General features: G+C 41.4%; 1 protein-coding gene and 1 long non-coding RNA gene across 2 annotated transcripts in view; one reads left to right on the top strand and one right to left on the bottom strand.

The window, feature by feature from the left end:
* Positions 1-24,532, top strand: part of LOC109283363 (uncharacterized) — a 58,743-nt gene that overhangs the window by 1,494 nt on the left and 32,717 nt on the right. The window contains exons 2-3 of the long non-coding RNA XR_002090508.2: positions 3,861-4,044; positions 23,898-24,102. This is a non-coding gene — a long non-coding RNA (uncharacterized LOC109283363). The remainder of the gene's footprint in view (positions 1-3,860; positions 4,045-23,897; positions 24,103-24,532) is intronic.
* Positions 7,657-24,532, bottom strand: part of CDH13 (cadherin 13) — a 788,124-nt gene continuing 771,248 nt past the window's right edge. The window contains exon 14 of the mRNA XM_019488228.2: positions 7,657-9,096. Within this exon, the coding sequence (XP_019343773.1) occupies positions 9,095-9,096 (2 nt within the window). The 3' untranslated portion in view covers positions 7,657-9,094. The remainder of the gene's footprint in view (positions 9,097-24,532) is intronic.

Below are 24,532 nucleotides of genomic sequence, written 5' to 3'. Positions count from 1 at the left end.
TTCATAGATTTTAGAGATTTTTTAGGGTCGGAAGAGACCTCGGAAGATCATCAAGTCCGACCCCCTGCTCCTGGGCAGCCAAGAGTGCTGATGTCAGATGACCCCAGCCAGGTGTGTGTCCAGTCTCCTCTTAAAAAACTACGATGATGAGTGCTAATAAAGACAGGCCAATGTTTCACCTTTTGTCACTCAATTTTCTGTTTTCAGTGCACATAGCTTTAATTAAAAGAAAAGAAAAACACCAAAGCCCTTTAAAATAGCACAGATCTATTTGGAATATAGCAACTCAGTCCTTGTTACAAGGGAAAGGAATGTGGGATTCTTTTTTTTTTTGTGGATGAAGTTTCTGACATTATTATTCGTGAAACCCTGCAGTTTGCCACATCAAGTGAACCATCAGCTTCTAGGCACCCTGCTGACTCTGCAGGCGAGAATGCCAAGTCCTTCCCAAGCCCAGGTCCTTCACGCAGCAAACAGATGTGCTGCCTGCAGAGCTGAGCCACTGGGTCTGAAGGTTGGCTCCATTTCGAGGAAAATTAACATGACTTAGCCTTTTGCAGAGAAATCCCATCGCTTGTACTCTTTTAATAATTTGTCTCGTGGCCTCTGCTTCATTAGAACGTATTCCCCAATGCCACATCTCATTTACGTGTTTGCATACAATCCATCACAGAAGATCAAACGGCAAAGGCTGAAAATATAAACATATGAACATGGGTGATAGGGCACAGAAATGCCAATCCTCTTACTCTATTGGCTACTGTCATGTGCACAACAATAAAATTACTTTAAAAACACGGCGAAACTCTCTGAAGCCTATTTAAGCCAATGGTGACAAGCCTCAAAAGGACTCAAGATTCTGCTTTGGCTCAGATAAGCTTCAGAAAGCATCGGAGTGTTTAGATGACTATCTGAAGCTCTTTATATCTGCCAAGTTTGGCTGGAAAGCTCATGAGAGCAGGCTGTCTTCTGAGATTTGTAGTGCTAACTGCCTGGGGCCAGAGGAAGCTCTGGAAGGCACTCAGATGTGGTGACGGGAACTGTACAAAGAACTCGATTGGACAGAAGAATCGGTTCTCATGGGAATTTGCCATTTCTGCTCCTGATCTCAGATATGGAATGAAACTAGGAGAGAATGTGTTAAGAAACAAAAAGCAGTGACTAATTTTCCAGGATTCAACAACAAGAGAAATGCTTGGTCAATGCAGGTTGTGGGTTATAGGAGCATTGGCTGGAACACTTGGTGTATTTGGGATAGTGTCCTCAGTCCTAATTCAGATTAAAGCAGAGATAATTTTCACTGCCACCTCTCTAAGAGTTTTGGTAGCACCTGGGATAGTGAAGGTTTGAACCATGGGTAACGTTTCTGCATACTATTGAAATACCACTAAAACTTTCCACCTGCTTTATATGGTCCTAGTCACTTTTAGTAGCTGAGCTCCTCCATCCTCTCTAGGTGGCTTTTCTCTTGTTCTTGATGATCCCTATTTTTTCACTGCTTGCCATCACCTTTTTTCCTTGCTATGATTCAGTTGAAACCAAGTGAAAAATAAGGGTTGCATGCCAGAGGGCCTCAAAAATTGAACTGATCCCTGAAGAAGTCATTTTTGGATATGTTTTTTTTTTAGGGAAACCTTGGGAAACCTCCTTTATTTTCTCATCTTGCAAAAGCAAGATCCAGAGAAGCTGTTCATGGTACAATATTGATCTGCAGGAATTACACATTCAAAAGAAGCACGTGTTTTTAAAGAGGCTTCAAGAGAAATTATTCTCCAAAGAAATGACAAATGGATGAAAGTGCAGTTTATATTTCAAGGTTTTCATGTTTTTCCCAAATAATCCTTGAGTAGTTGAGTTCATAATTTGTCTTCCCAGCTCAGTGAAGCTATAGATGTTTATAAAGGAAAGGGTGCAAGGAGGCATTGTCAGCTATGCGTACTATCTTCATTATATCTCTGCACTTGATGAAACCGTTCAATGGCTGAGCTCTTCTGATCTTACAGGTAGTATTTCATGTGTGCACTAACACGTATCTGTAGTTGCTAGGCTACCAGAAGTCAGGCCTGGGATTTTGTCGCGCAACTTGATAAATATAGTGGGTCATGTCATGCCTGTCTGTGGGTCTCATCCTGGTCTCATTGAAAGCAGTGACAAAATTCCCACTGCCTCATTGGCGCAGTGTTGAACCATAATTGCCTGACCCTATGTTCAGCACACAGTCAGATTGTCTTCGTTCTCTTTTGTAATACTCTCTCATGTGGACCCCAGTAATAGCTGGCACTGCCTGTTTTCCTTATGGACAAATAGTAACGCCCACAAGTATAAAATTCAGGACACCATCAACATGTGGAATTAGTAGCCTCTAACAGGAAAGTCGCCTTCTGTTTCTAAAGGCTTAAAGATATTTACTGGAACCACTGACCTGCAGTACATTTGATCCTAAAGCGAAGACATTTTGATTAAAAATAAATTAATTATTTAATGAACAGATTACATTTCTTGAAATGCAAGTCTCCATCTCATGGTGAAAATGGTGGCTGGCCCTGTGATTGGCCTGCAAAATCAGCTGCCTGCCTCCTCAGTTTGGGAAGAGCACACACCAAGTGCAGATGCTTCCTCAGCCTGACGAAGGGTATTTATGCCCAAAAGCTTGCAAATAATTTTTTCCAACTATTTGAGTTGGTCTAATAAAAGGTATCAGATTTACCCAAAGAGCCTTGTCTGTCCATATCATGGAGAGATTTTAATGACATGTGGGTGCTTCTGTTAAAGCCCTGAAGTTGAGGTGGCCTTGCGTTCTCCTTGTCTACCGGAGACCCGATTTCAGAGCTGGTTGTAGCATTGTAGGGAATGGGCAAGCATCTTGCCATGGACAGTGCTGAACCATAAGAGGGTAAGCTGAAGACACTCATTTTGCATTAAAAAAGACATGGGGAGGCAGTTGTGGCAGAGATTCATAGGTTTCCACTTGGAGCCCAATTTACCAACACACTTAATCACAAGTTTAATTCTAGGCACATGAATCCTACAAAAGTGGAATCAAACTGCTCTTTTCTTTCAGCGATTGGTGTCCAGATCCTCAGGTGCTTTAACCTGTCCTAGACCCTTTGACTTAGGGCAGCTTGGTTCAAATTGACCATCTGGCTCTGGCTTCCATCATCTGACATATTCCAAGTTTCTTTGTGCAAGGAAAAGGACTTTAACCATAGTCTGCTATAAATCAAGAGCTGAGATTTTCTTTTGGATTTCTATTTCTCCTCATTAAGAGGCCAGCAGTGTAATGGTTGCATCCCTGGGTTACCCAGAAGCCCCATTGATGCCCACTGAGTGGGAGTAGCGGGTATTTGAAGAACACCAGGCAGGTTGCCACACTTAAGTATAATGAGGTGATGTAAGTAGAAAACATGCACTTGAATGCATGCTTTTTGGGCTTCTCTTGGTTTGTGCTAGCCCTCTATCATTATTTAAATGCATGTTTTGTGCGCATGAAATCAATCAATTATTCTCTCTGGTGATCTGTGATAACGCATTGCATTTTTTAAAACAAACACGTCTAAAAAAATTATCAGCAGTACGCTTGCTTCAGAGCTTTAGATACATTTTTGGCTGTATTAATGTTTAATATTGTTAGGGTTGAAAATACCACCTTCTACTCACAGGGGAAGGAGGAAGCAAAGGGCTTTTCTCTTTGCTTGCAGAATATCTCAGCAACGGTTAATATTTGCCCACGATTACCATGCTCTGGTATTTGTGTTACTGCTTTTACTGCTTCCACTTATGGGATGTGTTACAACTCTCTCAGATGGCAATTATACTAGGTGGCAATTATAATTATTAGTTACTTAACATTTGTATTGCAGGAGTATGAGATGTTTGATTCAAAAAAACCATACACCGAGCAGGGAGAGCTAGTCAACTGGAAATGCTAAGCACAGTTTGCATCTGAACAGACTCCCCCTCTCTGGACCTCGGGCATCTGGCTCAAGGCTGCAGGGAGGTGCCTCTGTCCACACTGGATTTATAGTCCAGACTCTTCTCCTGAAGGTGAGTGCCTCTGCCTGCTCTTTCAAAGAACTGAGCAAGGCTCATTGTTTGCTTTTCTCTTAAAACACCATTGTGGTAGTGGTGCTATGATGTTGCACCCTTTATATAGTTGCCTAGTGATTAGAGCCCTTGCCCTGGAAGTAGTTGATCTCAGTTGCAATCCTTTCTGAGCCTGTGGGGGTTAAAATCTGTATCTCCCACCTTCCCTGGGCAGTACCCAAACCTCCAGGCTATAAGCTAGGATGGGTTGAGGCATTGTGCACCAATTCTGTATATGTTGTGCAACCCTGCATGAAGGATGCACGGTTCAAATGGAGAGAACGCAGGAAGGAACAGCTAGCGAGTTCACCAAGAGAGGAGTCCTGGGTTCTGCTTCCTGCACCCAGGATTATTTCTATCTTTATCCAGTCACAGTTCAATATAAAATGTATGAGCAACGGCAGAAGCACCAACTGGATATGGCCCAAGAGCAAGATGCTGGGCCCAATGATTTATGCAGGATCAGCAATCACGACGCTATAAACATCATCACCCACTGATTTCAATCACTAACTATTGGCCCTTCTAACAAAAGTAGGCAAAGGAGGGAGTGTAGGGTTTCCTGTGCAATTTGCAGCAATATCATGCTAAAATAATTCAGTTTAGGGATTTTCCAGTAGCTCACACACAAGAGCTGACTTCTTCACCCCTACAGCACCTCCTCTATCAACCCAGGGCAAGCCAAACCGCTAGATATAAAATTCTAATTTAGATTTTTAATTACCTGCCCTCAGGTAGGCTCAAGGGGCATCAGAGGCCAAGGAAAATCTGCAATGACTGTATAATATTTTTGGCCTGGCAATATATTAAACAAATGTATTCGGTCATAGAGTTTTATTGTAGCCACTGCCTTGAGGGGAATATCTTCTCTTCAAGCTCCCAGAGATGTCGGTATCCGGAAAGTCAGTGGAACTGGTGTAGATCTCTTACTGGGCAAGAGCAGAAAGCAACACACTTGAGTTTGTGTCGGTGTGGGCTGGAGGGATGTTTCTGGACCTTTTGCAGGAGCACTCTTAAAGGAAGTGCCTGGCGTGTAGGGGTAATGGTATATATCTGTGTTGTTTTGACAGCATCCAAAGTCTGATAGCTGTAGCTATGGGCTGACCCAATGGCTGGACTGTGCACTCATGTGGCTGGCTGTTTGTAGCCTGGTGTGCAGGAGCGTACAATATGTGAATAGGGATTGTGATTTGAAAGCTAAATCGTGCTCATTTGACTGGCTTTCCATGGGACATCTGCTGTAGGAGTTAGCTTCTGGCCACTAAAAGGTAACCGTAACAATCCCCTGCGTCACTTAGCTATTGACAGTACAATACAAATTTCTTTTCTTTTTTTTTTTACTAGCACAATATTGTGTTACGTATTGAATCAACATTATTTTCATGCTAGTCCTAACTGTTTAATTTTAACAATCCGGCAAGCCAATTAAATCCAGAGGTTCTCAAATCAGCAGCTGCAAAGTAAACAGGTAATTCAAATCATCTGGAAACGGGATCAAATAGTCTGACAGCAATTGCTGCATGAGTGACATTGGCAGTTGCAGAACATTTCTTTCTTCAACCTAGTGAATTCCATCATTTTTTTTTCCTAGATACCAATCAGACTCAGCAGATGATAGTAGACAATAGATTTTTTTTTTTGCCTTGTCTTGTCAGTGTCAGCCACAATATTTTTCATTCTCTGCACAGAGAATTTTTGTCTCTGTCCCCACTAGAATGAAGAACTTCATGTTCATCATTCTTAAGATTAGCCAATCTATCCATATTTTTATAGCCATCATCATGGTTGGGTTTAATCATAGCTTTTACAAAGAAAAAGAAATGAAAGCTTAGGGTTTCAGTTTTCTTTGTCAAGAGAACAAATGAAGACACAGGGAGATGGGTTAGTGGGGGGTTTTTTCCCTTTGTATTTTACATTGTCTGCAAGCAATGCGGTGTTAGTGGGTATCAGTGAAGAATACGGTAGAAAAGATTTATCCAGCTTATATTTGTCATGTAGCACATCATGAGCCACTAGATACAAAATAGGTTAGGCGTGTTATGTCTTGCCATAGCCCTAGTTTCTGAGCAAAACGTCCTTCTGAAATACTTTAAATGATATATACCATGTTTGGCGTGTGCACGCATCAGTATTAGGACAAATGTTGTCCTTGCTATTCCCTGTGTGGAAGGGCTGGAGGCAGGGTGTGAGGGTGCTACTAGCTGCAACGTTTTTCCTTTGGCCACAACTGGAAAAGGCAAGATAGCAGAGATTGGCGGATTGGTGCTGCTTGATGCATCCTATTGCTGTTTCAAAAGGAGGCAGCATGGGGATCCTCTCCTTCAACGTATGCTACTTGTACCCATATACATGGAAAGGGAGGAGGGAAGAAGGACCGCACCGACCACATGGCAGGCCGTATACTGTTTTGGCTTCTTGAGTAATGAAGGACTGATTAATTGTCTCTACCGTGAGGCTGTGGGAGTGAATTGTGCTCTTAAGTGGGGATATGAAAGTGTTTCCCCAACATAGATAATTCGTCCAGAGCTGTATGATGCAGTGTTGGGAGAGCCGGTGTACGTCGTCTACTTAAACATCCTGTAGGCATACCTCTGTGAAACCTGTAGCCAGAGATGATGACACCTGAGACAGCTATTTCTAAGCAGTATCAGCTGTTTTGAGAACTGAAATGAGTTTCACCAAAATTACTCTGAAACAGCCCAAAACAATCTGAAAAGGAGGAAGAAAAAAGGTAAAGGCAATAGAGGCTACCTGGGTAAGCAGCCTGGGGCTTCTGCATGTAAGAAAGTTGCACTTGTTTGATCTGTGCATTTGGTCAAAACCAATCAGGTAAATGAATGCAAACCTTCACTTAATCTTTTATGTTGGAGACTGGCCTATTTTGGGTTAGCTTTAATCAATAAGGAATCAGCTTAAGGTAAATTGCAGTGGGTCAACTTAAGTTGAAATAGATGTCTACAGCAGATTTTTTACTCATTGAATAAAAACAGCTAAAACAGTGGAGATTTAGTTAATCCCAAGAAAGTGTATATATGTAAAAAAGGGCTTGGAGTTCTTGGTGACACAGAATCTAGTGCAAGACTGTGGTCTGGAAGGGTGATGCCTTTTTTCTAGCCTACCTAGAAATGAAGTGGCACTGAGAGGACTCTATCTTCATTAAAGTCCATAAAGCCATGCTGAGTTTCAAATGAAACCCAATGGGTGAAGCCAGGTCAAATTCTGCCCTTTTGACATCAGCTGCTTTGAATGCTGGTGAATTTGCAAAGGTTAAGCTATAGGAACAAGTAGGAAACCTACCCAGAGGAGAAGAAACACACTAGATCAAGCTGTTACCCACTGTTTTGCCAGCAGTCCTAGTCAGAAGCAACTTTAAATCAGTCTTTTCATTTTAAAGCTCAGTCCAAAGGATGCTGGAGTCAATGGGAATGTTTCCATTCCCTTCAGGGCATTGTATCAGCCCCTCTGCATGTCATTGTTTCTCTGAAAATAAGTTCCTGTAAAGCAAGTTGTGTTTGCCAGTACATTCCAAATCGTATTTAGACAATTACATTGCGAACACAATGAAACATTCCATTTTTGCAATGGTTTAATTGTGTAAGCATCAGATAATCTGCACATGTTTAATGGGGGATATGCGGAAGGCAGGTGCAAAAATACCTGTATTAAATTAAATTAAACCAACTCCACAGTCAATGAGTTAATGATGTTACATTCCAATTAAAACCCATGCAGATATCATCATCTTAAGAGAGGTCATTCATTAGCTTTGCTAGCTGTCAGCAGAGAGAGAAGACCATTTGGGCATCCAGACACATGACTGAATTTGATATGAAAATGTGTTTAAACGACAAAGTGGCAATTTTTCTCAAACTGCATTCAGTTATGTTATTTAACCATCTGCTTGCCCGCACTCTGGTTCCATTTGTGCAACCAAACCTTTTATGTTTTTGAAAGGACCAGTGGTCAGTCTATGCAAGTGGTGAGAATCTACCCCTATCCAGGAAAGCCAGTAGTCATAGACCTAATGCATGGGTTATTCCTGGTACACTAGCAGTCAGAACAGGGTACTGAATTGATGCCTGCTGGTTTAGCAGGTATGCCAAGAGTCATTCAGTGAAAAACCCAAGAGTTTACAACCAAAGAAGACCTAAAGGGCCAAAAAGCTTAGAGCATTTTTTCATGGCTGTTCATCCAATGAAAATTCCATCGTGTGCCGTCCAAGAGAGTCAAACCAACAGGGAGAGGCTCCATTTGGAGTCATGCCATTACTTTAGCTTCTGATCTAAAGCCCACCGAGAGCCAGGAGAATCCTTCCACTGAGTTCAGCAGACTTTGGATCAGACACATTGGTAACGTTCAATCCTTGAGTATCAGATTGTCCTCCCTCCCCTTGATAGCTTGCTTTACATAATGGGCCAAGGGTCAATTTCTGGCCCAACTGAAATAAATAGCTTTGGTAGGGTCAGAATTCACCTCCAAGGTCCATAATCCATTTCCGTGAATAAACTTGTCTTACGGTGCCCTGAAGGTAGTTCAGTTCTGCATCTGTCTCAACTTTAGGCAGGGCTAGATTGCAACAATAGAACTTTTATTACTAGCAACAAAAAGAAAGAGAGAGAAAGAGGATAATCTTTTGATGAAGGCAGTAGTCTGGCAGTCATGGCATGTGAGGTCTATACTTGGATCTTCTGCAAGGAGGATAGAGTTTCTTTCTGCCTCAGTTCTGCAAAGTGGCAATAATAATACTCCTTTTCTTTCCCATTTTGTCTTGCCAATGTCTTTGTCACAGGAATAGTTTTCATTTGTGTTTGAACAGCACATAAAAAATAGGGTCCCTTATCTCTGTTGGTGCTTTTACGGCGAAAGAGCAGGAGGCAGGGTGTGAGGAAACTACCTACAACATGTTTCCTTCAGCTACAACTGAAAAAAGGCAAAATAGTAGAGATCGGCTGAAGGATGCTGCTGGATGTATCTCATTGCTTTTCCAAAAGAAGGCAGCGTGGGGATCCTTTCCTGTAACACAGATGACAAATATTATTAAATCACAAGTATGGTTACCCATTATCTACCTTCTCTGCTAGAGGACCTTTCCTGCCTATACCAAATAAAGGACCAGCCAACGCTCCTATTACAGCACTTTTCTGACTTCTAGTATGCAACATATTTTTCCAGCATTGCCCCATCCCCTAATAGAGTCGAAACGATATTACTGGGTTATCCTTCCACCGCGAGTTTGAGTCCATAAATCAAAACTGTACATGAATTATATATTACAAGTCTGTCACAGTAATAAAATAAAATGAATCTCTTATACAGGCCATAATGAGGTTCTTGTTGCAAAAGGGTTACAGTTATATTTAATCTTTTAAACCTATAAAAAGACAGAAATACTGTTTTTGTACCAGTGAGTTAAATTGCTAATCAAAGTATTATAGAGCTTGGAATTTGCTGTTATTTTGCAACCTTAAGCTTATTCATGGCAATTGACATAGGATTAATCTTGACAATTGGGCCTGTAATTTACTACATTGGTTTCTTTCTCTTTTAATATTCTCTTGTTAAAGGAATAATATTGTATACCACGAGAAAATTATTTTTCCTAGTTGACATGACAACATTTTGGAAGGTTGCCCAGAATGGAAGTTAACCAAACACCTTATGGCATTAGGTTTGATGTAAATTTCATTATCTGCTATATACACTACAAAGTTGCCGCATTTCCCATCCTTATAATAGTTTCATCCCAATGGGCATGTCAGTATGAAGAGTGTATTTCAATAATGTAGTATCCAGAGTATTGAACTGCAAGCTGTATTTTGGAAAAGAGCTGTGTTTTGTATTGTACATCACTCTTACTCTGACTTCTGCATTGACCTGTTCTAAAGCCCATTGAAATCAATGGAAAGATCCCTGTGGCCATCACTGGGCTTTCCTAATATGTCTTTTATCTAAATAACCAGTGAGATCCTGTCTCAATTAATGGCAAAAATCCTTTTGAATCCAATAACGTCACGGTTTTTTGCAGTATTGTTTTCAACTGGCAGACAGGAGGAGTGAGAGTTTCTTATGCCATCAGCTATACATGATGTTCTTATGGTGTTCCCAGTCATGGGTACAGTTTTGAATTGAACCGTAGACTTTATAATTGAACTGTATAATTGAAACTATTACTTTTGGCAAATTTATGCAAGTCTGGCAGACTTTTTATGTTAAGATGTTGATCCTTCTCCAAAAGAAATTAAGGCTATGGTACTTACCATATTAATAGCAGTCTTTCTTAATATATTATGAGGCAGAACTAGACTTTAAAATATTGATGAGTTTTGTGCGTTCGATGTGGCAAAATATTTTGGAGAAAACCACAGCTTATTAAAGCAGGTGTTTCAGAGAAAGCATAACTCTGCTTGATGAAGTGCTTATGTTGAAGCCTAGTCATTATCTGTATTACAGACCACTAAATATCAATTGTATGACTAAATAGTGACAGAGGAATAATTGGCTTCAAAGGATATCACTGTCAAAGTGGGAGAGAGAGTTGTTTCAGCTGGGCCAAAGAGTGTGATTGGCTTAATTAGGTGAAATGGGTTGAAATAAAGCAAAGAATCCCTTAGGCTGACTGTAAGTAAATATTACCTAACAACAAGGGTGCTATATATATCCAGATTCTGTTATGAACCTTTTCATCATATATCTGGCATTGCTTAAACTGTGGAATAACCCCCGGAGTGAATAGTCTGTAGTAATACTTCAAGATCTGGATCAGGCCTTGAGTGAACTAATGCAGCCTACTGTGCTGGCATTGGTAATGAGAACTGCAATATTGTTAAGTGCCTCAGCATAACAGACTGTAAATCCTCATATTCCTCTTGGAGCAAGTATATTCTGTATCGCAGGTAACCTGTAAACAAGAATATAAATGGAAATGGTCTCTAAAAAGAAAATAGGGAAAGAATTGGAGTACAGATATTGTAAGAGGAGTAGAAACATGCAAAGTAAGGGATTGCTTCCTTTTGTCTCTTTTAAAATAAACGGCAAGGATTGGGAAGCAGAAGCACGCTTACTCAACATGTGCACGCATACTGGGAATATGCACAGCTAAGGTAAGCTACGGAGTTATGTGCATTCTCTCCCCCATGGTCAATTTGGGGTGCACTGGTTTTAAATCTCAGGATAGTATTTCCCCCCCTTGTTTTTCTTTTTTCTTGCAACAGCACCACATTGTTAGTTTGTATTCAGTGTGTGATTGGGGGGCTAGACCCAATGATCTGTGAGGTCCCTTCCAGCCCCTAATAATCAATCTATGAATCAATCTATGAATTGCTCACCCACATATCACAAATCCTTTTCTGCAGTACTGCTCCTCAGCCTGGTATTTCCCATCTCTGTTTGTACATTTGAACTTTCCTCCCTATGTGTGGTACTTTTATTTGTCCTTATGGACCTTCAGCGTACTGATATGAGACTGTTTCTCCAGCGTCTCAAGGCTCTCTTGGATTCTAAGCCCTCGTCCCACCGTACATGCTTCCTGCCATACAACCTCTACATCACTGAAACGGTTAATAAAATTATTGGCTAGGACTGGGCCCAGAACAGGCATAATTTAATATTATACTCCTAGTTTGAGAGCGACTTCTGGGTGTGTTCCCCTGCCAACCATTTTGTGCCCTCCATACAGCAATGTCATCTAGATGTCATTTCCCTAGTTTGTATATGAGAACATGGTACTGGAGTCTCCCAGAAGCCCTACTGAAGTCGAGATGTATTGGTTTGGTTTCCCCCCGCTGATAGGCCAGTTACCCTGTTAAAGGAGGGAACTGGGTTGGTTTGACATGACACGTTCTTCATGAATCATTGTCAGTTGTTTCTTATCACCTTATTATCCTTTAGGTCCCGACAAATGGATTCTTTAATCATTTCTTCCAGTTTCTTTCTAGGTAGTGAACTTGAGCTTGACTGGTAATTCCCTGGGTCTTCCCTGTTCCTCCTTTGTAGAAAGAAGGCATCGTGTCTGCCCTTCTCTACTCCTCTGTGGTCTCACCTCTTCTATGAAGGCAAACCTTCCTACAGATGGAAAGTCAACCATCCCTCTGCTTGGCTTGGAGTTAAGAGCCATGGCATGACTCGTGTTCAACTCTGTGCTTCTCTGACTGTAACAGTTGAGAGCACACAAGAGCAAGTTTGCCCGGTCTTCCCTGGCTTAGTATTCAAGTGACGACAGGAGGAGAAATGACAGAGATGTCCAGGCTTAGAGAGATTATAATTAAAAGAGAACAAAGAAAAAGGGAACAAAGGTAAAAGGCGACCTAAGGTGTCAAGGAGTAATAAGAAGTGGAGCTCTTGACTTAAATCGTCACCTCGCGCATTTCAACCCCGCGCTAGTCCCTTTCCTTAGCGAACAGAAAACAGGCATGTTGCTGCCTTTAGTCACTGAAAAAGTATATATGGGATTTCCTTGTTATTGGCCAGCAGACAGGCTGCATATTTAAAAACATTAAAAAAAAATCCTTTTTAACAATTCTAAGCTTTCTATTTGCTGATGTCCACTAAGAAATTTGATTTCATTTGGGATATAGACTGTCTGGAAGCCTAATGGTAGAAATTCCAATATACTTCAATAATGGCTTGGTCAGTGATAGGAAAAATTGCTCCTATTTGGATTTAGACATTTGGACTCTTATCTTGCTTATCATCCGAGTCTCTTGTGTTGCTCTCAGCATAGACTCGCCACCAGCAGTCTGGCCCAGGGTGTCAATACCAAACTGGGGGTCACAAGGCCTCGGTTTTAATCCTCTATCTGCTAGTTCAGTAAAGTAATTTATTTTTCTGTGCTTCACCTTCTCCCATCCCTACATGCCTCCAGATTATGAGTACAGATTATTATGTAAGTGTTGTGTACTGTTCCATTATTACATAAATTCCAGATGCAACTTAAATACGCGCCACTGAATTCCCAGTGAGCCGCTTCCTGGCTTTTTAAATTCTCAGATTCCTGGACAGAATTACCTTATCATCCTTTTGCTCAAGTTAATTTCAAGGCAGTAAATAGCTGGATTAAATATTACAGCCTCTTTTCAGGCAGATCCCTATGGATGGACTCTTTCTTCTAAACCCTAGCATTTTTGCTTAGCATCTGTAAAAAAAAAAACCCAATCCCTTCACTGTTAACCTCTCTCTTTGACTTACAGTACACTGCATAGATCAACTGAAGGCCATTTGTTCATTATGGCTTAAAGGTGGTATGCTGTATATCTTCACAAATCCCCAGGAAAAAAAAATGGGGTGACCTTCAGGAGGCCTGCCCTGGGATTTGGGAGAAGGAAAGAAATAAATATAAATTACTCACTTTTTCTTCTAGGATTTTTTATGGATTTTGGGGGTTTTTTTAAATGTAGAAGTGTTAATTTGGTTTCTCCGTTCAGGTGCTTCTCTTTACTTGTTTACTGACAGCAAGGCATTTGCTGCGAGCAGTGTAGAAGAACACCCACAAACTTCCCAAAACGTGTGTGCCTGAAACGCACTGCACATTTCTGAACCACGGGTGTTCAAAGAACATCAGAGATCAGCACTGCCTGAACTCTGGTCTTGCATTTGCAAGAGGCTTCTAGCTTAATTAAAGAAGTGCTTTTGTCAAGCTAATAATAGCCCTTCAGTAAATTGCAGGACTGAACCTCAGTGACAGTTGTTTCAGGAATGGTTATGGTGACAAGTTTGGGGAGTATGACTGACAGAGGTGAGCCTCTGAAGGCAGGGTGCTAGGTCACAGAAATCTGTCTCCAGAGAGGAGTGCCCTGGGTCAAGAAAGCAGGGCAATAGAAGCGACGATGAGCTAGGATGAAGTCAGAGCCGTGGCAGCAGCTGGTGCACTGTCTAGAAAGCCACTTCTGTTTTCCTGCCCCATCAAACAAGTGCAGCTTTTCCTTTGGGCTTTGCCTGCACGTTTGCAGGAAGGCTTATTTCCTTGTAGGTAGAAGACGACAGGAAATGGCATCACCCGTGGGAGCCAAATAAGGCAAACATCCCGTGGGGGTAAGGAATTAAATTTCCCTCTCTCAACCATTCCTTCATTCTTTTTCAGAAGTAGGAACAGGTAAGAAACCTTTTATGGTTACCCCTCTAAAAATATCATAATCTTAGCTGCCTCCATATTTCATCCAACAGGGATCTCACTCAAACAGACACAGGATCATAAAACATGAGGGTTGGACCTCAGGAGGTCATCTACTCCAACCTCCTGCTCAAGAAGGACCATCCCCAACTAGATCATCCCAGACAAGGCTTTGTCTAGCCAGGTCTTAAAAGCCTCCAAGGATGGAGATCAAGACACATGAAGAGAGACAAAAGAAAGAGGGGAACATACCCAATCAGGGTCATAGAATAATAGAAAATGAGGGTTGGAGGGGACCTCATGGGGTCACATCTAGTCCAACCCCTTGCTCAAAGCAGGACCAGCCCCAACTAGATCTTCCCGGCCAAGTTTTTTTTTAGCCAGGTCTTAAAAACCTCCAAGGATGGAGATGAAGAGACAGGAACAGAAACAAAGAGGGGATCATATCCATATGCAACAAAACAAGAGGACACGGGAGTGCTAAGAGCAGAATGTCAGGCAATAGGAGTAGATATGAATACTCAACTTCTGGCCATAAATGAAAGATGATGCAGAAAAATGAGGACTAGATGCCAGCAGGTGTAGATTGTCAAAGCTCTAATGATTTCAGTACAGCCTTGCTAGCTAATATCCCTGAGGGTATGAGACATGGTCTCTAGGATGGGGACTGAAGTGTGATGAAATGGGAGTGTTGGCTGATGTATAGAAATGGCCAAACACTGTGGAAACAATAAAAAATCCAGAGAAAATTGGATGATCCAGAAGGAAAGAAGGGGTGATATAACAGTTAAAAAGATACCCTATTGAATATTGTTGGATTTGTCCAGTAGCTATGACAAGGAATGCTGGATGGGGAATGTAGTATAATATTGCATACTCCATTAAAATGTCAGTGCTAGACCAGGCAAATCTGTTATAAACCCCCTTTATTATCAGGCAGATAAAAACAACTATAATAAAAGAAGCCAGTGAAATGAATGAGTAATCTTTATAGGATATTAGGCACAAATTTTATAAGCATCTCTGTGAACAAGTTTGGAAAGAGACGAGAATGAAACAAAGTAACAGAAGTCCCATAACGAGAAAGGATTTAGTGCCTTGGACATATAGTCTCAATTTTTACATAGATATGCACTGTACAGAACTTGTGTCATTGGGCAACATTATTGCTATCATTGATAAAAGTCAGTACTTTCCCTCCAAATTCTCATTTCAAAGACTTCGCGTAGTTTGTAAGAGCATTCTTATGATATTAGAAACTTGAACAGTAGCCATGGAAAACTTTGAAAGTAGTGGGTCTAGATATGTAAAATGAAAATAAGCCATGGCTTTTAGTAAAAGACAACTCAGAGTCAAGATTTACACTGGCAACTAGTAAAAGCAAAATAAATGAAGACCACACATAGAAATGATGGTAGTTAAAGACAAGAACAAAGGGCGTCAGATGAGCAAGGGCAATTCAAGGCAAATGTTAATTTGAAAAGTTTGTTTGCCTTATTTGTCTAGCAGATTAATATTAGGTTTAGAGTATTTCATTAACAAGGATGAGCTTTGTACCTTTGGATCTGTAAATTTAGTAAGCTATATATTTTGATTTAAAGTTAAGGAGACGGTTGTCGTTTTACGTAAATATATGGGAAATGCTGCACAACAGAATTATATCACTAAGCGGTGTAATTATTTCAGTAGTAAAAAAAAGGGGGGCAGAGAACAGCATTCATTGCTGGAGTGAGTTAAATTTCTCATAGTACTGGAAAAAGAAAGTAGTGACTATCATGATGGCTAAAATATTCATATATTTGTTAGGCCTGAAAGGTAAAGAAGGTATAATAGTTGATTCTAACCTAACATAAATTGTCACATCCCTGGGGACATCAATGGCGTGATGGCAATGTACACTGCTAGCGATCAATCTGATATGACCTTTGAAAGTATAACAGAGAAAAAGCAAAAGAAAGAAAACTTTGGTTGTATGCACACACCCCAAGTCAAGGAGAATTGAAATTTCACACTAAACTATTCCAGAGCTTTGAAACTGCTGACAAAACTTATACAATTAATACAGGTGAGGAAAAATAGGAAAAGTATTCCACGGGAATACAAAAATTGCCTCTCTCTTGTAGAGTATGATATAGATCCATTTTCTTTTTATTCTTTTGTTCTTTCTTTCTTCCTTAAAAAAAAGTTGTGTGACATTTCACTGATATTTCAAATCAGATTATTAATCTGTTGCATTCTCAGTTATCCAACCTTTTTGTTTACCAAATCTGCCTGTTCCAGAAAACGCAAATCAAGTTCAAAATTGTAATAAATCATTTCCAATGCAGAAAGTATTTAAAATGTTTGATAATGACTTAATGACTTCAAACATGACTACGGTAAATCCTACGATTTATTTTTTTTAATTGAAAAAAGTGGCAGAAATGATTGCAGTAAAGAGACGAAAATATGAAAGGTGCTAACAACGTTTCATGAAAAGTTCAGTTTTCCAGCAAACGTCATGTAGCATTGAAAAACTTTTTTCATGGAAAACATTTCAACAAGCTCTAATTATAACAGAAGACTGTCACTGTATACCGAATCTCAAATCTGGAATTATCCAACAGGAAGTTAATTAAGGATAAGGCTCCTGGAAACAAGTTAAAACATTTTTTTTTATGTTATACGCAGGGCTATCTGTTGGAAATTAGCTCTCTCTCACAATCCACATAATAGCCAGGCTAGAATAGATGTATTGTTAAGTGCACATTCAAGTGGTAGACACTACGTGTAGGCAACATCACATAGTTATATTTTGCCCTAGTAGATTTTCACATACAGGCCAGGGTAGGAGATCAGAACCACAACATCCGTCACTTAAATTGCTCATTAAGACAAGAACTTCAGGGGGAAGAAGAAATGACTGTTAAAACAAGACCTTCAGAGCAATCTATAATAAGGTGTTTCTTGTTTTATACCTATTATAATCCTTCCTTTTGTCCTTTTTATGACAAGGTATTTAGCAGAATTCATAGATTCGTTGGAATCTGACAGGGCCGTGCCACGAGCAGTTCTGCGGTGGCCTCAAACTTGTGATCTCTAGGCTGTCAACCACATGCCTTAGCCCCTGTACCGCCCCTGCCTTGACTCTCCTGATAGTAATGAAATAGCTCTTCATGTCTATCACTATGGGTGCATGTCAAGTGATAGTGTGGCCTCTATTGCATCTAAAGTATAACAAGGGAGAATCAGAGATAGAATCACCTTGTTAAATAAAAGAAAGAAATCGCATGAGCCGTGCAACTCATGTTTTTTCTTCAAAAAGGTTTTCCATTGGCAAGCAGAAACCCCTTTTGCTGAAGCAGTAGAAGACCCTCTCAAACAGATTAAATGTTAAAGTAATGCTAGTTCATGCTGTTTTATTGCAGCCTTTGATTTATATCTCCTTGTTATGGTGATTCTGGTTTACCCAGCGCCCTTGTGTCAGGTTTGGCTTTGTTAATGCCAAATTTAATATTTTAGTTTTAATTTTCTAATGTGTTCATTTGCATCTTTTCTGAAATCCAGAAGCAGGGCACAGATTACAGCAGAAAAAGGGTATAGTTGCATTTGGGATTCACAGGTGAACAGGTGCTCAGATACTGTGCAGTGAATGTCATTTAAAGTGAGCAGGGATTGGTGGCCAGAACTCACAAAAAAGGTTTCAGCTACATGTAAGCCTCCTAGCAAAAGTCTTTTCCAGTAGAGCAAGTTTCTTATGGCATCAGACCACCCAAGATACATGGAGCAATGCCTTGATCCCTTATTCACTCTAGCAGGAAGGGATAAATATATAGGAACACGTGGATCTTCGACTCTGCCATGAGTGGTCTGCATAACTAACTCATGCTTTGGGCAAGCTGTGCTTTCTTAAGTGCTGCCGATGATAAAGATGCAGTTCTGTGAATACAATTGCATACATTTCAATAAGTTAAGATGAAATAAGGTGCGCACCCAGAGGTGCCGGCGGTCCCATCAACTGTATGGGAGTTTCATATGCAATTATGCCGCTCATTGTAACAAAGGAAAAATCTACCCCTTCTCAGGGCTTTAGGATACAATAGTAGTTCCCCTCTTTGGCTCAGGAGCCCTAGAAAGGATGTGATGAATCTAGAAGTCCTGCTTTTCCCATCTTGTGAATATGTCGTCTATTTTGGTGGAGTGTTTTTTACCTTTTCCATGCTATAATTTCATCATCCCCAGTTTCCCACACCTTCAAGACTTCTTGAATTAGATTCAGTTTGCCCATCTGTAATCACCATTAGGAAATGCAGCACTTCATTCACCCTGTACCTACATCATTACCTCCCATCTACTACTTTTTGATGCAGTTGTTTTTGGGATTCTGCCATTGGAGCCAGGGAAGAGTGAGAACACAGTAGACCTTACCTCAAGATTGTCTTGTCACTGGCACCATTCAAACCACAACGAATGCTTTTAAAAGAATGTGGGTTCGAATGTCTATGCATTGTGGCTTGGCTGTGTTTGCCAGGACCTGATAATGTTCACATCCTTCTTGTTTGGAAGTGAGCAGGCCTGGTTGGGATATGTAGACTTGTGTTTAGTGATGCTAGCTATTGTGGTCAATTTGGGAGCTAGACAAGTTAAGGGAGCCAGAGAGTCTAATTGTACCCAGTGGCCTCAATAAAGAAGCCTTTAATATTCTTTATAACCATGTGCTGCCTCCTTTCTGCCATGGATAATCTCCTTCGATTCTTCCAGTGGGGTTCTGATTAGTCCTAACCCATGATTGAATTGAGTTTGGCCTGATCTCCACAGGATTAAGCCTTCAAGCAGCCTCAGTGAATGTACTGAGCAAATGTATCCAGTACTTTGAGCTTTGGGCTTCTTAACACGAATATCAGCCCAATAGCAACACCTTTGAAGAGTTAATGAAGATTAGATTTCATCTAGAAATATAGCTCCAACACACTGAAGCTTCCTTAATAAATTTCAGGATAGACTTTAGTGCAGAATTACAGTGTAGGTCTCTAGCCATTAAAAAATGACTTATTGTCACCAGTGTAACTCAGTAGCAGTGGACCCTGACAGCAATGGCCTGAGCTAATTCTCCCCAAAGATTACTCTCTGTTCCTGGATGATAAGTGCTCTTGCCTTGTTTCCTTGTGTTGGATTTTATATAGTGACTTGACTAGCACTGCCATTTTCACACGTACATACCATCCAGTGCTGTATCGTCAGTATTGGAGCAGGTATTCTATCACACCTAATTTGGGAAGAAGACTCAGAAAAGGTTATCTCAGCAAGCAGCAGAGACACCACTGAGCCAGATATAGGGTTGTTAGAATAATGAATAATGGATTCAGATATTTTCACCTCCATCTCCCCTCCTCCCCTTTACCCGCTTCATTTCCACACCCCTCCCCACCGAGTTGTTCGGGAACTTTAAAACAAGAAATGGATTGATGTTTTAAAGAACAGTTTACTGTGATTCAGAAATAAACTTTATTCTTCTCAAATTCAGTCACTATTCAAACTTACTTGCTGAATAATTCCTGTGGGTCATTTGTGAGCAGCCTATCTAGTGTTCAGATTCCAAATTCAAGGTATTCTGTTTGGGAAATAGAGGTCACATATTATTATTTCTTTTCTTAAATGGCTGAGTTTAACTGTTAGAATTAGGAGTTTTGGAGCAAACTCTTTTAATTGTAAACTTGGTTTACATAAACAGCTTGAAAGTTTGGCTGTTGCGGTAACCATTACACTAGTAAAATTTTTTAAAGGTTTGCTGGTGTACAGGTTGAGTTTTTCTCAGTGTTTCTCAAAAAAACTGATGAACTATGAAAGGATTTTATCAAAGAATGTCATTTCACAATGAGCCACCATGTGATCACCAGAAGCCTTCATGGCACAACAGGATCATCCACAACGGACATGGTATAAACGTTCAGCCAGACCACCTTGAGTACCCAATTACAAAGTGGTCTGCATGGCATAACATCTTCAAGAAAGCTATATCTCCTTTGGCATTTCTCTTGATAACGATGATGCTGATAAAGAGTTTTGGGGGGTGTAGCTAGAAAGCTAACATAAAGGTGCTTTTTCCTTTACTATATTCCTTATTTCCACCTTCCAAAGGCAAATCCTGTTCTCAGCTACACCTGAGAAGCTCAGACAGTGACATTTCTCAGGTTTCAAGTAAGGTATCGCTAGAGGAGGATCCAGAGACAGTTACCTGCCTGCTGCCGATACAGAGTCCTTTCCTCTGTGAGGCAGGAAGCACACACCTAAGCTTCCTCTTATTTCCTTGAGAAGAAAGACTCCATGTGGAAGGAACTGCACAGGTTAGGAAGTATTGGTGGATTTAGGAAGAAACACCTGTTCACCCAACCACTACAGCGGGTGCGTCTACACAAGATGCTTTACTGTGCAGAAGACTAATCTACTGCACAGTAAACTGTCAGCATCTACACACATGTGGCATTTACTGCACAGTAAATTAGTCAACTGAGCAGTTAGCTAATACCAGTGAATACAGGTACTAGATTAACTACAGGTAGTGACTGTGCAATAGTGTTTGTGTAGATGCTGACCAGGAGCAAATTTGCCCTGATCAGCCATACCAGCAGGGGACAGGGGAGTTCTCTGTCCCTGGTCCTGGTGCTGCTCGGTATCTGGTTCCCCCCAGAAGTCGGGAACCGAGCAGCACCGGGTCTGGGAAGCTCCCTGCTTCTCTGCTCAGCTACGGCCTCGCTTGCAGCTGTCCCACTTTTGGGGCAGCTGCTAGTGAGCCTCCTGCTGGGTGGGGATTCCCTGCCCAGCGGGGGACAGGCCTGGATCTGTCCAGCTCCTGGGGCAGCTGCCAGCAAGCACTCCCACCCAGCCAGTGGCTCGTTGGTAGCTGCCCTAGGAACAGGACAGCTGCCAGCAAGCCCCAGGCTGGGTGAGGGAGCCCCGCTGGGCACGGGGCTCACTGGCACCTGTGTGTCCCAATGTGCACGGCACCAGGAGACAGTTGCCACTGCAACCAGCACAGCTCTCCTGGTCTCGCGTGCATCAGGACAAGCCCCATGCTGTCAACAGGATGCACGTGTAGATGTGCTTCTGAGGAAGTCTTACTGCACAGTCTTTTACTGCGCATCAAGCCTATATCATATTAATAGCACGTGTAGATGTACCCAGTAACTATTTCATAGTATATCAAAGGCACTAAAGAGCCTGATGCTCCAAAACAAGCATTTCTGATGTGTTTACACTTCAGATAGTTTTCTAGGACATGGTTCACTGAGGCAGCTCATTTCTGTTAGGAATCTTCTAAAGCTCCTACAGAAAAAAAAGAGCCCCTTTGATGTCAAGCTGCTGTAATTTTATGGCCAAGTATGCACTAAGCCATATCTGTCTTTAAAGATGCTACTAAAAACCTTTTTGAGGTTGGCTTGTCAGTCTGGGCAGCTTCACCTTTGTTTTATTAGCAGCAGCTCTGCAGCGAACCCTTCCTAATCTTTTTTTTTTGTAATTGTTAATTGCAGCCATCCTGAGATACATATAGCATATTTCATAGAAATGAGGTTAATTTAATTAACATAACATCCAGACGAAGCACTTAATGCTTGAGTCTATTTCACAGAGTGGATGCATAATGCAACCTCCAGCATTTTTAGCAAACAGAAAAGCCAGTCATTGATGCTTTAAATTCAGTCATTTTTTTAGCAGAATAGCACATATATGCACAACTTGGTGGAACACCAGGATAAGCCTCATTTAGGAGCAAGTTCTGCTCTCCTTTGTCATTAAGATTATTACCATGTGTGGCAACATGTTCCCTTGATTTCACAGAACAAACTAAATAAGCAAGTTGCTCTTCTTCTATACATGCCCTTAACAGGCTGGGGTGGGGAAAGAGTGGAAGCTGATGGCATATCATACGGTTTTATGGAGCCACTGAAATAATTAAAAATGCACGCTTGCTACCCTGGTAACAGCAACATTTGACAGGATTTGCCTTTGATCTTGTTGGATAAGGCAGTCGCATTCATAAATAATTTTTCTTCGTTCAGCTCTCTACAGTTCCGCTGCTGAATTTCAGCAAATACTGTTTTCTTTTTTCTGAAAAGGAAGATCTCAAACAGCTACAAAGCTAGTAAATAACAACTATTGTACAGAACAGAAGTTCCAAAATTTCACTCCATGAACCACTGGTGAGCTGCAGAGTGCTGCCTGGTACTCTCCCTTATTTCCAGCTGATAAAATTTCACTAAAAAGGCAGATAAACCACATTAAGAGCTTTGCTAATAACTCCAAAGAGAAATAAAATCAACCTCAAACAGCTAAGTTACTGACATCAAGCTTCTTTTCTAACAGATTTTCTCCTCCCCATTACATAAGGGACTATTTTGATATCGTCACATCTTTAAGTTTACTGAATCTTAGTTTCTACCTACTTTCAACCAGAATATAATCTTTTTGCTACAACTACATAATTTTGCTATTAATAAAGAGTAGGAGCGAGGGAGATGATTTTACTTTGTTATGTACCATTGGTAAGATTAATACTGGAATATTATATTTAATTCTGGTGGCCACATTTTGAAACACTGTTAAGAACTTGAAGAGACTGCAGTAAAAAAGCTGCATGCAAAAATATTGTAGGGCTGAAACACAGCATCTTACAGGGAGAGATTTAAGAAGCTCAATCCGTCTAGGTTACAAAAAAAGCTTGAAAAACGACTGATTATGGTGTAAAAGTACCATAGAGGGAGAAAATACCACATACAAAATGTCTTTTTAACCTAGCAGAGAAAGGTATAATAAGAACAATTGGCTAGAGGTTGAAGCAAACAACTTCAAATCACAAGTAAGGCATATTTTTTAATAGGGAAGTGGATTAAGTGCTGGAATAAATCACCAAGAGAAGTGTTGGTTCTTCTTCTCTTGATGTCCTTAAGCCAAGACTGGATACCTATATGGAATATGCATGTTAGACTAACCCAAGTGTAGCAGGAACAGGAGATGCTGACATGTTCCTCAGGAGGCAGATCCCCAGTCAGGCTCATGGGGAAATGGCGAGCCCATGCACCTAAGGCATGCTTGCTGCACTGCCAAACAGGCAGCCAGTGCAGAGCAGCCGTCTCCCAGGCTCTGCTTCCAGAATGGGGTGGGGGGTCAGAACCCCAGCCCCTTGTAGACACGGGCACAGCTTAAGGAAAGAGGCAGCTGGCACAGGAGGCACCTCCTAGGGCCTGGAAGCAACATGTGCAGGGAATAATGAGCTCTTCTGGGGCTCCCAGAACCTGTTAGTGGCAATGGGGCATGTGAGCAAGGAGCCAGATTGGCTCAGACCAACTCAGGAACTCTTGCGTAAGGACAGGAGAGCAGGAACTCCGGAAAGTGGGAATTCACATACAGGCAAGGCCTCTCATTGCGCTCCCCTATGGAGGCAGAGGACCAAGAGCCAAAGACCTGGATCATTCCAGCTCTCCAGGTGGATTCCCGATCGCCAATCTGCCATAAAAGGCCAGGTACCTCTGGGTTGCTACTTTGGGGTTTGGCGCTACATTACTCAAAGGGTTTGTCCCAGAACAGACCGGTCCACTTGGACTGAACATACACAGGGCACTCTCTGAAGGAGAGGAGAGGTGGCCAAGATGCACTGCTAGGCCAAGGAAAGGCCTGGATCAGACCAGAGCACAGCTCTTTAAGTTGTTACCAGTTTATTTGTTTCTTTATACAGGCCGTACACTGCTGATCCTGGAACTGCAGAAGAAACTGGTGAGCTCAGCCAAAAGACACTAACTCCGGGCAACATGGTTTCTTCTTAGCAACTGCAGCAACAGGAGCACCCAAGTGGAAGAGGGTGGGGTGTAGGAGAGGAGGAGCCCCAAGGAAGATACAAATGTCATGACCCACGCCAGTCTCAGCCAACTCTTTCCAAGCAGGTACCCTCTCCTGATACCTCTTTTTGGTTACAGCAAGTCATGACGAGCAAGATTTGAAAATACGAGAGTGAGCCACCTGCTGAGCATGTGGTACACAGGCCCTATCTGGGTGTAGCCGCTCGGCCTGGGTCCCTCTACACCAAGTTATTTGATTCAATACAGAACTAACTGGATGAAGTTTTATGGCCTGTCATATAAAGGGTATCAGACCAGATGTTTTAATATTCCATTCTGGACTTACAAGTCCATGAAGTCTCAACAGGCCAAGAGACTTCAGTTACTTCAAACTGGAAGAAGAGTGCCTCACACTCCAAAGCTGGCCTGTCTAAATCTGTACCAACCCTGCAGCTGGTCTAATAAAAGTTATCATCCACAAAACCCCCTGCACTTCACAACATACTTTAATCTCTCTTTAAAAAAAGACTGCCCT

Source organism: Alligator mississippiensis, chromosome 10, assembly GCF_030867095.1.
Source record: "Alligator mississippiensis isolate rAllMis1 chromosome 10, rAllMis1, whole genome shotgun sequence".
NCBI classification, from domain to species: Eukaryota; Metazoa; Chordata; order Crocodylia; family Alligatoridae; genus Alligator; species Alligator mississippiensis.
Note: the sequence above shows the minus strand (reverse complement) of the source record. Positions and strands in the feature narration are given on the sequence as shown.